Source organism: Punica granatum, chromosome 5 (genome assembly GCF_007655135.1).
Source record: "Punica granatum isolate Tunisia-2019 chromosome 5, ASM765513v2, whole genome shotgun sequence".
In the NCBI taxonomy this organism is placed as follows: Eukaryota; Viridiplantae; Streptophyta; class Magnoliopsida; order Myrtales; family Lythraceae; genus Punica; species Punica granatum.
In genome coordinates, this window is record NC_045131.1 from 4,040,407 (window position 1) to 4,054,746 (window position 14,340).

A 14,340-nucleotide genomic window follows, 5' to 3' on the forward strand; every position below is an offset into this window, starting at 1 on the left:
AATTGAATGTCACCAAGCATTTTGAGATGCGTATTTTGTGCTGAAGTTTTAATAACAAATGAAGAACAAAGCACGTAAAATAGTAAATAACTCGCATCCAAGGACAATAAGGATCCATCACCATGATTTACAATTCCTCCCCGTCTAGTAAATTCTACTGGACTCTTTATGCTAAACATACCGTACATGTCGAAATACGAGCAAGGACATAATAATAATAATAAGTTAAGTAAGAACCACCTCCCGGCACCAATCGGGCAAATCGGCTGCAGTATAAAGTAGTAGGGGATGCGATGCGAGATTCTAGAGAGTAGCCGTCTAGGAATTGCACCAGTCATCTGGGAAGACACGTCTATTCAGTGCCTTGCATAGGAACCATCATGTGCTGAGCCTGCAATACACATTCAGAAAGGTAAGATCATTTCGGAAAGAACAAGCTCGTAACAGATATCTCACGGACCGAAAGGATATATTCCTAATTTCAAGCACCGAGATCTTCCTTTAGAAGCACACTAAACATCAAATGCACAGCACGAGGACTCGAAAAGCTTTCACATGGAATCATCTCCAGTAGACCGCATAAGGAAACAAAAGAACATCGTGTTTACTTTGAAAAATCTATCAAACAGAAATGGTAGGTTAGTGCTCACTCTAGTTGCATCCACTACAATGCATAGACTACAAATATGAAGATATTAGCATCTCCAAGAAAGCTGCATGAACGGCTCTGTGCCTCCTCACTTTAATTACTGGTGCCCATAAAGAAGCTAAGTGTAAAGCGAGGAGGCTCCCCCACTGTTTCTCTTCCCCAGATTGCAATAGTCATCAATCAACATCACTTTGCAGCAACAATTGCAGACTCATTCTCTTTTGCTAATGAGGGCAGTGGAATCAAGACGGAATGGATTCAGTTCTGAAAATTACCGGTACTTGTTCTAAGGTTCGAGTCTCACTAAAATACCCATTTTATTTACAGAACTGTTTTCTCAATACTCCACAGCTGAGTCCCTACGCAGATTTCAGTGCCTGCACACTGTCTGGTTCTGCAGAACCGAGATTAACACAAGAATAAAACCTGATGGAAGGAGTGATTATGCACAAAGTTCCAAACTTTCTTTGTCTTGGGAAGTGACTTTCTTCTCAGTTCAATCAAGTATTCCATGTCACTTCTCGAACTTCACTCCCTCGCAAATAGGTTCCCTCTCTCTTCCTATACCATACCTCTCACCTTCTATAACCAACTAATTACTCCCTTCAGCCAGTCTACCGTAAGACGAGAAAAATGAATATGTCTATGTGAAGCAACAAGCCAGCCAATTGTATGGTTCAACAATTTCAGTTCTCCTAAAACCAAAGAGCAATCTTTAACAAGTGAATGCAAGCTCACACAACACAGAACAGACCCCATTTCAATGGCATAACCAGTGGAGATATCAAGCTTTACGAATTGCCAGAAATTAACCATCCTAGTTGGCCGCAGCTTATACAATTAATCTTCTCAATGGTAGGAAAAAAGAAGAAAAGACAGCTGCATTTCGAGGTGTTCAAATTGATCTTTTACTCAACAAACTTGCACTCAGCACCCAAATTTTCAAACATGGCTCATACTTATGGCTTTAGTGTTCTTAACCAGTGAGCCGTCGACATGCCCTGATATTAAGAGTGCGTAAAGAGAACAAGAGAAAGAAATGGTTACTTGAGAATTCGGATAAACGATGCCTTGGGCGAAAGAACCCTGATGAGCGATCTGGCGTATTAGCAATGGAAAATACAGGAATGAGAGTAGGCCCAGGCCAGCAATGAATCAAACAGGTAGTATTTACCATTTCCTTTTCTCAAATACCGAAATCTGTGATATGGAACAAAGAAATTTTTTTAAGGCGGAATAGTGGCTCTACCTGAGCATTTGCACCGTGGTGAAGCGCCACACCATCTTTTCTAGCAGAACCTTCCCCAACCTTAGCCGAACCCTTGGTGTCACCCTACCGAAATGCAATAGCACATCAAACCCGCAAGAAAATCGAGCTGCAATAACACGTTAGATCAACCAACAAGTAGAAGGAAGGGGAGAAAAACTTATTTACCTCCATCTGCAGCATCCAGTCCAAACCACGAGAAAAATTTGAGCAGGTAAACAAAGAACAGAACAAGATCAGCCGATCAGTTGAAGAATTATGATAATTAAGCGTAGGGGAGAGAGAGAGATCGAAGTAGCCGGGAGGATGAGTTTTGACCAACCTCCCTGTATCTGGAAAGGTAAACCTTAAGCGGATCGATGTAATCCTCAAACCCTAGAGTAGCCATAGCCCAGAGCAAGTCGTCGCCATTAATCGTCTTCCTCTTCTCTCTCTGGCACTTATCGCTCGCCCTAGACAGTCAAATAAAAACCAATCATCCTCCGATTGGAAACTGGCACAGAAAAAGGATAAATCGAACGACAAGAGCTCGCCGGTATCGTACTCGCTGGTGATGAAGCTGATGAACTCGGAGACGCATTCCTGGACGGTCTCCTTGGCATCCTTGGCGATCTTCCCGTTGGCGGGGAGGGCCTTCTTCATGATTCGGCTGATGTTGGCGATGGGGAGGTACCTGTCCTGCTCGCGGACGTGCGAGCGGGGGCTGTGGTCGCCGCTCTCGTCGTGGCTGCCGCCGCCGCCGGGACTCGCCGGAGCCTCCGCCATCGTTACCCAGACGGAACCCTACCCCGAGCCGCCGCCGGGCACCAGTAACAACAGTAGCAGCAGCAGCATCAGAGGAAAATCCATAGCCGAACAAGAGGAGGGGGGATGATGCTGGGAAGTGGGAGCAGAGGACGTTAATCAGTTACCTGGTGAATGAGATGGGTTGATGGAAATGGCGCGAGGTGAGGAGGGAGTTAAAGGAATCCTTCGCGATCGAGCTTCCTGGGAGCAGAAGGCAAGAGATCGGACGCTGGAGAAGAGAGCAGAGCGGAGACGATGGAGATGAGAGAGCCTGGCTTATCAACACCGTTCGTTTCCTTTTGGTTTTCTTCTCTCCTTCCTTCCCCTCCTTCTCTCTCTCTCTCTCTCTCTCTCTCGCGTGCCGGGGCCCCAGTAGTTTATGCTTTGTCCCGGAACGACCCCCATATTTCGATTTATTTCAAAGAGCTCCCCATGGTTTAAGAAACTATTCCATTTAAGTTTTTCTATTGATCTGCTCGGGCCCCGGGGGGGCCATTTTGAGATTATCCACGAAATTCAGGGGTCAAATAGATATTAACAACCTTTTATGACTGCAGGAGCTATTTTGCCTATCTTTGCCCCCTGTCAGCTGAGTCAGATGGATAGGTTCTGTCCGCGACGGGATTGGACCACGTGCGGTGTTGTCCTTCAGTGTCGGCACGCGCCCCAGGTTCGGGTCATTCACCCGGTCCAGCCAAAGGTCCTGCCCTGCAGAGCAGAATCTGGGGCCCCTCTCACCCAACTAACTCAGCCCAGCAACTGGGCCCAACATGTCTTGCACTCTAACTAATTTCTCCTCTCTCTTTTTTGTCCTTTTTTTTTTTTTTCCTTTGTGTGTGTCCGGATATCCGAAAGCCTAATTGATCCCTACTAATCTAGGTTGAGGTAGGTCAGTCCCTTAAAAAGTAAATCTCTTACGACGAACGATTTTCTTTATTTATAATATTCGAACTGAAATCTGAACAATTATGAAACCGCTTAAATTAATCCTTATTGGTTTTTCTTGTTACAAATCCTTATTGCTATTTTATTTTATTATTTTAAGTCACAATAGAAAAGGGGCCATACCTAATACAAGAAAATAGAAAGAAAATTTAAATAAAGAGGTACTGATAAGTCCACCAATAAGAATCAAATATAAAATTTCTTAATTATTAGACAAAAGCGTATTCCATTTTTCATAATTTATTTTCATTTTTAAACTTGAAAAAGTCCAAAGAACGATTGCATCTATGATATTGTCCTTTTTAGATGAATCAGTCTGTAATTACGGTGTATGTTCATCGTGAAAATGACTGCAGGATATTCTCGCAATCGATAGTTATGGTCTATTCGGTTCATTAAACCCAATCCATCTTCAATTATTATGAATTAAACATGCAGTCCACATAAGATCTAGTAACATCTACCCCTCCTTGTAATTTATAAGTCCTAAGCGTCCCTTTCGGTGTGTTTGGGAGTTTTTTGGGGTGGGAGAGGAGAGAGGAGGAGATGAGAAGAGAGGGGAGGAGAGGAGAGAAAATAGAGGGAAATGAATTTTCTTATTTGAGAGTAATTAGTAAAGAATATGAGAAAAGAAAAGTGAAAATAGAAAAAAAAAATTAAAAAAGATTATTATAAAATTTTAGAAAAACTATTATAAAGAAGGTTGTGGAGAGTACGAAATGGAAAAATACATGAATTTCTTGTAATTTCTCCAATTTGAATGGTCAAGAGATTCTTAACAATAAAGGAAAATGGAGGAGGCAAAGTATTCCCCTCCAAATCCCTCATTCATTCCCTCTCCCTCAAATAAATCTCCAAAACAAAGGAGAACACTCTCCCTCCCTCTCCCTCCAAATCCAACTCCCAAGCACACCCTTTATGTTCATGACCTAAACCGCAGCTCCCGACATTCGATTGGAAATGGATATAATCTGGGTTGGGACCCGATATGCAAAAGCTATGTGAAGCCATTCGTGCACACGACAATGAAAACAAATGTATATAAGCCTATATGGAGCCATTCATGGGCACAATAGCGAGAAAAGCTATGAGCACATAAAACCTGGACTTGTGCAATGAAACCTAAATCAGGAAACCGATTTCATATTCATATGATTCAGTCACTGTCCAGTTTCGCTTGGTGAAACTGATCAATCAGATACTTCGTTTTCAAAGTCCGAGTAGCCCTTGACATTGAATCATCCCTTCATCCCAGAACTACTAACAAAAGAATCATGCACTTGAACTACAAAAATGAAAGGACTTCTTGGCGGTAACAATGGTCAAGATTCACCTCCTGAATCACTTGTATGACCAAGATTTCGGGCTCGAAGATGGGTGGGACCTGCTCCCCTAGAGCTGCTCCTTCCTCGTCTTCTTTCGATCACAATTGCCCCTTCGATCTGTCTGAGTACTTCAGTCATGGATGGTCTCTTCTCCGTGTCCTTGTCGACACACAAGAGTGCAGTGCTTGCCATTTTCGTGGCTGATTCCTCTATATTTTGGCCTTGAAGCCCCAGATCAAGGATCCGCTTTATCTTCCCTTTTTCCAGGAGATACCTTGCCTGCAAAGAGTTTTGGGACCTAATATGAGATTTGAGGATCCTAGGTGCATTGATTATTATCCATCTTTTTTTTTTTCCTCCCAAGCAAAGAGAAGCATCTAAGAATATATAGGGACTTGCCCAATGGGATATATGTTGCCGACTATTGTCAGAAAGCTCTGTAACAGCTTTTCGGCCTGAAATCAGCTCCAAAAGGATAACACCAAAACTGTAGACATCGTGCTTCTCCATATAAGGCCGCACGTACTGGGTTAACCTGATTATCGTTGAAAAAGCAATGAAATACCACAGTATTATTGGAGGAAAAGAAAAGGGGGAGAAGCTATATAATGAAATATTATAAAATATAAAATACCATGGTTGAGGTCCATCTAGGACTGACCCTGACCTGTTATCTCTCAGTTCACAGGATGCCATGCACTATCTTTAAGTCTAAGCAACTGGTCTAAACAACCAGTTTGGTTCTGCCAACTATGATACTGTACATAAAGCTGATGGTAAGAGAAAAATGAGAAAGAGGCTTACTCGGGATCTACATAACCGATAGTGCCTCGCAATTTGTTATGTACATGGGAGGAGGAGGAGGTGGGGGCTCCCTCAGCTACAAATCTGGAGAGACCGAAATCGGCCACCTTCGCCCTAAAGTTCTCGTCAAGAAGAATGTTGCTGCTCTTCAAGTCCTTGTGCATGATTGCTGGAGAGCATCCCGTGTGAAGGTATACCACCCCTGGAACAAACCACAGAAATACACTCTTTCAGCGACACACTGATGGGCTAGAGAGCATCTTTCTTACCGTAGAGTTACTGACCTTTTGCTGCATCTTCAGCAATCACGAGCCGCTCCATCCATGTCAGATTCCTGGTACTCGCCAGTCGACCTGAAGAGATATGTATGAGTGGGAAGAACAAACCGTGCATTTATTCCTCCAAAGAAAAAAGCCTAAATGGACTTTACCATGGAGGCAGTCTTCAAGATTCCCATTGTGCATGTATTCACAAACAAGCATACTTTTCCCATCTTCTTGGCAAAATCCAAGTAACTCCAGCAAATTTGCGTGGTGTATCCTCGAGAGAATAGCCACCTACTCAGATGGAACATAGGTTTGTGATTTTTCCAGCAGAATATTTTAAGAATATAACCAGCAGTATGTAAATTGCACCTCATTCAAGAAGTCTTGAAATCCCTGGGGAGAATTTCTTGATAGAACCTTCACTGCAATTTCCGTCCCGTCATCCATCTGTCCATAGTACACCTTTCCGAATCCACCCGAGCCTATTTCCCTCCCAAACATACTTGTAGCCTTTTCAATTTCTGCTAGCCTAAAGCGACGGGCAGCTTCTAGAGCAGAATATCTTGGGGAAGACACAGGCTTGTCACCTCCCACGCGATGCGGAATAGCTGCTTGTTCATCTCTATGGGCATGTGGAAGTTCGTTTTGCAAGATACCCATGCCTACAAAATGGCTGTAGGTAAAGTAGGCACATGCAACTATGGCAATAACAGTAACAGCGGCACCAACTATCAGTGAGGCAATGATACTCGTGCCAAGACTTCCGGCCCTTTCATGAAGGTTAATATTTCCAGAGACACTGCCAAAAGGCAACAAAAGGAATAGTTGTAACATGAATCATTAAAACTACCATTTAGGATGAAACTGAAAATAGCTAAACTTAGTAAAAATGCCAGTGCCACTACAGGAGATCAACTCTACATCTCATGGTACAATTTTCTGGGAGGCTCGTGGAATTTCAACACTCCAAACTCATTCTAGCAAAATTCAACAAATGACCATTACATGCTGGACAAGTGTAAGCATATAGAAACAATACTCACTTCAGGACTAAGTTCTCACGGAGGAGCGCTGATGGAACTGTCCCGGATAGCATATTATTCTGCAAATACCTGCAATGCAAACGTCAAATTCATATCACTCCTATCACAATTTTATTCAGGAAAAGGAAATAAATTGAGAATATAGAAAGGACTTAGGCCTGCAGAAGAAAACTTACAGTTCTCTCAGATTCCGCAGCTTTGCCAAAGAAGAAGGCACCTTCCCCATCAACTTATTGTTCTCAAGATGTCTATGTAAGAAACCAAGTATTTCATTTTCCGTACTCAAAATATCTAAGAGGAAATATGTCACCAGAACTTACATGATTTTTAAGTCCACACAGCCGGTAAAATCAGGAATTGGACCAGTGAATGAATTCCCATCAAGCCACCTAAAGGAAACATAAATAACAGCATGAGCATTAAAAAATCTATTCCAGTGGCAGTTTAAAAAGGAAATATTATTCTTGAAACTTACAGCTCCGCTAAGTGGGTTAACTTCGTCAAGCCAGGAGGTATATTTCCTGTCAAATTCCTCTTGGACAAAAATCTGCCACACAATTGATGCATGACCATCCATAATCAGTAGATGAAATTCCCTAGACTACATGAGGAGAAATCAAGTTTATTCTGCGCAAGTCATTGCCTAGGAATTTGATAGAGCTTTACATTGAAGTTATCCGAGGAGCTGACTCCAGGTTACAGTGCAGCCATGACCAAGGGACCGGCAGACATGGGTCTCCACCTTCTTCTGCCCAGTCTGCTGATGGGTGTGATGAAATTATTTCAGCAGCAGGTGTCACTGGGATTCAAGCAAAAAGCATTGGTATTAGATATCACAGGTCACGTGCATGGAAAAATTCTGGACGAAGCCAATGGATTGCTTATATAATCCCTCATAAGGAAATAAAAAATAAAAAAGCCAAAATCAGAAATAGAGTAAACTTGAAATTTTAGAGCGATTTTAGATGGAATAGAAGTTCACAGGAAGTTAGGCGTAAGCTACTTCAGTTCCATGATAAAATGATAGCTATGTGCATCAAAACTGATCTTCCAAAAGACACTTACCATCAGGAGAACCCTCGGTTATCTCCACAAGCTTGCCTATTTCCATGGCATTTAAAAGAGGGCCCCTGGAAGAATTAGGCGATTCACTGAACTCGAAAGAGAACACAAAGGGCAGGGACACATTCATGAACCAAGTCTCATAAAGACGGTATTTTCCTCCAGCATTTTCTTCAATACTAACAAGAGGTCTGTCTCCACCAGGCAAGCTTGGGAATGGGATTGCCATCCTGAACTTTCTGGTCTCAGTAGAACCCAAATCTTCAATCTCTGCGAAGTAGCTGATCACCCAGCCAAAACCAGGAAAACCATTGAGATTTAACCGGTAAGTTAACAGTCCATTGGTACCAACAACAGCTGTTTGCATGACTTTTTGGGGGGGATATTCCTCTAAGCTGGCATCGATTGGCCTCTCAGTGGATACTTCGATGATGCCATCAGCCATGTCAATGAAGTGATTTGGTTTTCCCGAAGAATCAGATTCCCAGATTCTGTCAAATGGATCATCAGGGTACCTAGCAGCAAGAACATAAAGAACTTCTAAGTAACTTTGACAAGCGCCATTTTAGTGAGTGTTCAGATAGAAAATGAAGTTGAAAGTCCAGAACATAAATAACTTTTAAGAAACTTTAGCATACCTGACAGCAGCTTCACCATCTGCACCAAAATTGATCCTAGCAGAGACACTGAGATAAAACTGATCTTCCAAGTCATTAGAATACATGGATTCAATTAATTGTCGAACCTCAAGGGTAGAAATAAATGGGCTTCCGGCGGTAGCATTATACAGACACACACTGACTCTGGGTTCTGTAGCAAGAAATATCATCTCTCGTGTCTCCACAGTATCGACACCAGAAATGACAACTGTAGACCAATAAGTTGCTCCAAGAGAGATATCGAACTTCGGGTAGACATTGTTGCCATCAAAGTTTCCATATAAAAATGTTGCTCGTAAGAGGTACCTCATCCAAGGTGCGACATCAAGCCTGTAACAGTACTTCCTTCTGTCGGCCGGAAAGTATCTCAATGTTGCATACTGTGGCCTTCTCTCGCCCGTGACAGAGATTTGAGTTGTATCACCATACGGAAATTGGTCGTCCGGAGTCCATTTAATACCAAGATCATCGACGTAAGATTCCTTCCCTCCACAATCCAAGCTTACAAATCCTGCTTTCCAACAGCACGCGTATGAGCGAAGAACAAGACTACCAAAATCGAATTTGGAAGAGACCGACTTCAGTAATTATAAATCTTTTTATTTTCACATAGAGTCAGGGAAGACGTCCATGGAATGACTCAATTCCCTAATTGCTAATCCTGCACAATTCTTCAAACCTCATTCTTCTTCCAGATGATCAAGGAATCATTTGCTAATGTCGCCATGATCAAGCTCAAGATTCAGCAACAGGCATACAGGAAATGACAAATTGAAAAAGAGCAGCAAGAACTTAAATCGAGTCGAATTACGGACCTGGAGTTTGAGCAGAGGCGCCGTCCATGAGAAGGGCAGCGGAGAAGATAAGGAGCAGCAGGAGACCGCGAACGCCGCCCGCCATGATGTCGTCGGTGAGCAGAGCATGCAATTGAAAGAGTGATGAGCAGGATGAGGTCTGAGAGTCTTATATAGTTTCTTCCGGTTGAGAACGCCTTTGGCGCGAGAAATTGGAAGTTGGAGTAACGGAGCGGGAACAGAAAACGGTTACGGAGTTGATTAAGAGAGCTCTCCATGGCCGAAGTTCTGGTATCGGTGCCGGCGGGAGAACTTCCGGCGGACGGAGGAGAACGAAGAGTGAGAGGGCGGTGAAATTGTGAAGGATGGAGGGAAGAAGGTGACGGGGAGAATATTTCGAAAAGAGTACGGCGAGGTCAGCTAGTGTTACGTCACAGCCAGTTGTAATCGCAAATATGCAAATTGGTCCGAGTCCCTCGATTAACTTTTTAGATCAATTTAGCCCCCGATAGTATTTCTATGCTCAATTCGGTCCATGTACTTCGGATTTTAGCTCCTCGTAAGTCCTTTGTTCAGAGAATTCATGCAGCGGAGCCTCCCTAGTCTCTTCCATGTTACTTATGCGGTACCGTGTGAAGCAGAATAACAGTCTATAAACCGATATAACTGCATGCGCCTTGAGCTTTTGTATGGTTCGGGTTCTCCTACACGTGGAGCAAACAACAATCGTAGATATAGGCGCCGAGATACGCTCGCTTTATGTGAATGTGCGGAAGATATGCTTCCCAAGATAAGAATTCAATTCAACTACATAGCATTCATTGATTTTGGACAATGCACACAGGGTAGTACGAGAAACACCAGAAGTACCACAAGACAAATTTTAGTTGGACAAATACAAATACATGGAAGGAGATTTCCTCGGCTCCACAAGTCACAAAACATTGATCCATCTCCATTATTCGGCATCTGCAAATCTGAAACACGAATGCAACAGAATCATCTTCTTCGTTAGTGCGAATGGATGACATAACAGTCAGTCAGTAGAGTGGAAGTTGAGAATTTGAGATTAGAAATCGAGAAATCTTTTTGCAACTTACCCGAGCTCCGAGAGCTTCAGATGGGCCTCTTCATAATCAGCAAAGAAAGCATCCTCATCCTAGGCCAAGACAAGTCAAAAACATATTGAAACCTCCAAATCAGATCATCGCTAGAAGCAAACACAAGCGAAGACAAAAAGTCCTTTTGAGGAAGAATGAACATTTCCGCGAGGAAGCAATTGGTTAGAAACATACCGCAGCATACTTCTCAACAAGAGGGCGAAACACCAGATCCTCGAGAAGAGCCTTGTCCGAAGGCAGCTGGAGTAAGCCTTCTTTATCTCCCGAGAGGAGTTCCCTGTATTCAATAGAATTAGATTGACCCGAGAAAATGAAAAAAATTGCATTGTAGTGTCGTCGGAGTTCGGATATGACTATTTGTATCTACAGCCTTACTTAAAATAGGAATTGTCGAAAATGAGAGGATTTCTAGTCCACGGTCCCTCAAATCCGGAGCGTTCCTTGTGGCATCTCCCCTGTTGATTCAAAGAGCACCGAGACACCATAAACACAAATTAGCATAGCTCGTCGCAGTTCACTAACTCATGAAAGTATTGGTTTCTGTTCGTAAACTGACCAGAGTGTGACCACCAGAGAGGGCAACAATATCTTTGTCACTGAGGCCCATATGGCCAAACACTTCTCTAAGATGGTCCGCGCCTGAAACAGAAAACATCAGCAAATCGGTAATAAGGAGTCAATACGAATAACAACATACTTGCAGTTACTGAATTTACAAGTATTTTCAGTGTGATACGAACTAACCTTTATGGCCATCTGGTAATCGGCCTTCTGGGGGTGGATCGCATTTGTCCTGCAAGAAAGGCCAAGCTTGAATGAGGACTTGGGTAAGTCTAATACATATGTCGAACAAAGAGTTCCAGCGATTCGGGACGGAAAGACAGCAGAAGATCAGGAATTCCCAGGAAACTCTAGATGCTTGTTATGGCCCTGGGAAACTCACGTTTTCGTAAATGGGAATACAAGTAAAATACCGATTTTCAATATAACGTTACAAAATCTAAAACGAGCAGTTATCATCTAGGTATTCCTAAGTACTAGATCTTGAAATAAGGGCTCGGGAAGCCTCAGGATCTTCTCCAAATTTTCACAAGAATTTATCGTAGTAACCATACCATCTTTGTTTCTTACGTATGCCACTAGTAAGAGCGCAAGTGCATATAACGAGAGCAACGAGAGTAGAATTCGGATTCACTAACCGGTCGACCCGGGTGGAACGGAATCTCAGGCCCTCCTGTCACTTCAACAGCAACTACTCCAGCCAACTTCCACAAACAAAAGCCTCAATCGTCAGACTTCAATTGTTAAAATCCACAAAAACCACTAGCGAGCTAATCTTTTCAATTATCAACCAGACGAGTCGGAAAATGTATACCTGGTAGAAATCGGCATAGGACAGGATCGGGAACTGCTCCTTGATCGGCTCCAACAATCTCACGGCAATGTCCAGGCCATTGTTAGCTTCATGAGCGAGCTCCCCCGGGTGCCTAATCGTCCCAAAGGGGCCTCCTGTCTTTGTCTTCACATCGAAGGTACCAGCAGAGTGCCACCTGCAACACAAATCCCGAATCGCATAGAAATAGCCCAATCGCTAGAATAACATTCCTTTGTGAGATAGCAACTCCATTTTGTCCATTTTCCATTCCATCATTACCGAAAAATCATTCGATCACACAAGTACTTTTTGACCACTCTCGAAAATATAAACGCGGCTCGGAAATCAAAACTGCGACATCAAAAAGGATAGCTCTTCTTCCATGAGATTCAGCCCTCAACTTTTGACTGGAAGAGCATCGGGATTTTCTGAAAAAACCACGAGCGCAGTGACTCTGCTCTAGGAGATTAGAGCAAGCTCAACTTACGCGAGTCGGAGGACTATCGGGGCGCAATGCTTCTCAGCAATGAGCCCTCTCAACTTCCGCTTGCACTTCACGACGGCTTCCCTGTACTCTTCGCTCGCGGTCGGGTAGCACTTCCCCATCACGGCAATCTACGGACACATCATAAGTAAAACTTTACTGATGTATATATATGATCATAATGAACTCAAACATCGAATGATAGACGGCTCATGCGGAACATAATCGACCAACCTCGGAGGGTCGAAATTGGATCAAATTCAAAAGGTGGACAATTGAGGAGGTCGGAATGATCGCGAGAAGAACACAGAAAAAGCAGCGTGGAAGGAACGTGCATTTATATTAGTTGGCTATTGGAGGGAAGGTTCTAGCCGTGAGGTAGCCGCCGTTGGATTCATTTAACGGTCTTCGGACATTCTGGTGGCGGGAAAGAAAGGACCCACGCCCAATGAGATTGAGCCACGTGGCAGGACGTGGTCGCTGCCCTCCATTTGATTAGTATTTTTTTAATGTTAATGACGTTATTATTATTATTTTATTTTATTTTCCTTTCCTTTTTTTTTTGGTAATTAAATGATAGCATTAGACTTGGACCGATGGATGGGCATGACCGCATGGGCTGGTAAGTAAATCACGCCAGTGATTTCTGGAACCGAATTGCTATTCCAATTCCAATTCCAATTCCAATTATCCATTGTTACTATCATTCCATGCTGCAGTTTTTCTAAATGGAAATGGAATTATTATACACGTGAACACGCTACTCGCTAGTATTTGGTGATGAAGCTCGGTGTGATCTACCGGGGCTCAGCCGATGTGCCGCATGATCAATATACTGACTCGACATTCTGAATATTGGTTGATGAGATTTCGCGAGGAAAACCCTGGACTCACAATGTATCACAGCGTGTGATCGTAGAAGTTCTTGGAAAGAAATTTCTTGCGTGAATAAAAACCTTGATGTAGTTATTAACGACATGATCCTTGACGAATTCAATAGTTTCTACCGATCATCATGGATGATTGGTCCCGATAAGGCATGGAAAGCACATGACGTGATCGTATGGCTTTTTCATGCTTGTTCGGCACGACCTGGCTGGCCCGTCAATTGCTTGCTTGAGCCCAAGCCCGCCATTGCCAAAAGAGCTATAAGAGCCCATTCAGACCCAACCGGATGTGAAGGGAGTCTGGAATGTTTGAGCGATTTGCGTCGACTCATAGACAAGCAAGCGCAAAATCATCTACGAGTTAGGGACTAGGAATGTACAGTAAAATAAAATGAGAAGAATTGGGTAAAGAAAATGGTGCAGAGGAGCCGTGGGAACTGGGGAAACTAGACATGCAGCTTTGCTATGTCCAAACAAGTCTTAGGGAAATAGGATAGGAATAGGGATAGGACGGGTAGGGAACAGGAATACATAGGATTTCACTTTCCCTCTACCCATGAGTCATCAATCACATTCACGTCACTGTTCCAAGAATTCTGCTTTGCTTTTAAGTTGGGGCTTTATTGATGATTCACTAGAATAGTTCAGTTCAGGTCTGTCAGTCAGGGGGGGGCGTTACCTTTATGAGGTAGTGCATGAATATATATGGATGTTTAGTGTCCATGCACGATGTATCAGGCTTCATGATTTGTATGAACCAAACAGAGAGAGCCGCATCGACGTGATCGAAATTCGTCCGTATGACTGCTTAGCTGATCTAATGCTTGGGATTATATTATTATATTTCGTAATGGAGTTTGATTTGAGAAAATG

At 43.1% G+C, this 14,340-nt stretch overlaps 3 protein-coding genes across 3 annotated transcripts; all 3 read right to left on the minus strand.

The window, feature by feature from the left end:
- Nucleotides 1-9: 9 nt before the first annotated feature.
- LOC116208104 (nuclear transcription factor Y subunit B-8-like) lies at nt 10-3,011 on the minus strand. The gene is made up of 7 exons (XM_031541342.1): nt 2,828-3,011; nt 2,461-2,699; nt 2,239-2,368; nt 2,085-2,090; nt 1,899-1,982; nt 1,697-1,747; nt 10-391 (listed from the first exon to the last, which is right to left on the minus strand). The coding sequence occupies exons 2-7, from the start codon at nt 2,679-2,681 to the stop codon at nt 353-355; spliced, it is 531 nt and encodes a 176-aa protein (XP_031397202.1). The 5' UTR covers nt 2,682-2,699; nt 2,828-3,011; the 3' UTR covers nt 10-352.
- Nucleotides 3,012-4,770: 1,759 nt separating this feature from the next.
- Nucleotides 4,771-10,025, minus strand: LOC116208105 (probable LRR receptor-like serine/threonine-protein kinase At1g67720). The gene is made up of 14 exons (XM_031541343.1): nt 9,622-10,025; nt 8,786-9,317; nt 8,151-8,662; nt 7,752-7,884; nt 7,561-7,632; nt 7,406-7,474; nt 7,262-7,333; nt 7,086-7,154; nt 6,412-6,841; nt 6,207-6,333; nt 6,061-6,129; nt 5,777-5,978; nt 5,372-5,507; nt 4,771-5,251 (listed from the first exon to the last, which is right to left on the minus strand). Exons 1-14 carry the CDS (start codon nt 9,704-9,706, stop codon nt 4,970-4,972), a joined length of 2,790 nt encoding a protein of 929 aa, XP_031397203.1. The 5' UTR covers nt 9,707-10,025; the 3' UTR covers nt 4,771-4,969.
- Nucleotides 10,026-10,356: 331 nt separating this feature from the next.
- Nucleotides 10,357-12,957, minus strand: LOC116208106 (L-ascorbate peroxidase 2, cytosolic). The gene is made up of 10 exons (XM_031541344.1): nt 12,815-12,957; nt 12,584-12,711; nt 12,097-12,271; nt 11,921-11,986; nt 11,466-11,514; nt 11,278-11,360; nt 11,097-11,176; nt 10,896-10,998; nt 10,701-10,759; nt 10,357-10,577 (listed from the first exon to the last, which is right to left on the minus strand). The coding sequence occupies exons 2-10, from the start codon at nt 12,700-12,702 to the stop codon at nt 10,559-10,561; spliced, it is 753 nt and encodes a 250-aa protein (XP_031397204.1). The 5' UTR covers nt 12,703-12,711; nt 12,815-12,957; the 3' UTR covers nt 10,357-10,558.
- Nucleotides 12,958-14,340: the final 1,383 nt, after the last annotated feature.

Bases quoted from the DNA above. Each gene is read 5' to 3' on its own strand.
- LOC116208104 (XM_031541342.1), bottom strand. From the start codon at position 2,681: ATGGCGGAGGCTCCGGCGAGTCCCGGCGGCGGCGGCAGCCACGACGAG. The intron at 2,369-2,460 runs GTACGATACCGG...TTGACTGTCTAG, and splicing joins ATCAGCTTCATCACCAGCGA to GGCGAGCGATAAGTGCCAGA. The intron at 392-1,696 runs GTAACCATTTCT...TGTGTATTGCAG, and splicing joins TCGTTTATCCGAATTCTCAA to GCTCAGCACATGATGGTTCC.
- LOC116208105 (XM_031541343.1), bottom strand. From the start codon at position 9,706: ATGGCGGGCGGCGTTCGCGGTCTCCTGCTGCTCCTTATCTTCTCCGCT. The intron at 9,318-9,621 runs GTCCGTAATTCG...GTTGGAAAGCAG, and splicing joins CGCCTCTGCTCAAACTCCAG to GATTTGTAAGCTTGGATTGT. The intron at 7,885-8,150 runs GTAAGTGTCTTT...CTTGAATCCCAG, and splicing joins AACCGAGGGTTCTCCTGATG to TGACACCTGCTGCTGAAATA.
- LOC116208106 (XM_031541344.1), bottom strand. From the start codon at position 12,702: ATGGGGAAGTGCTACCCGACCGCGAGCGAAGAGTACAGGGAAGCCGTC. The intron at 11,515-11,920 runs GTTAGTGAATCC...CCTTTCTTGCAG, and splicing joins CGTTCCACCCGGGTCGACCG to GACAAATGCGATCCACCCCC. The intron at 11,177-11,277 runs GTCAGTTTACGA...TTGAATCAACAG, and splicing joins TCTCTGGTGGTCACACTCTG to GGGAGATGCCACAAGGAACG.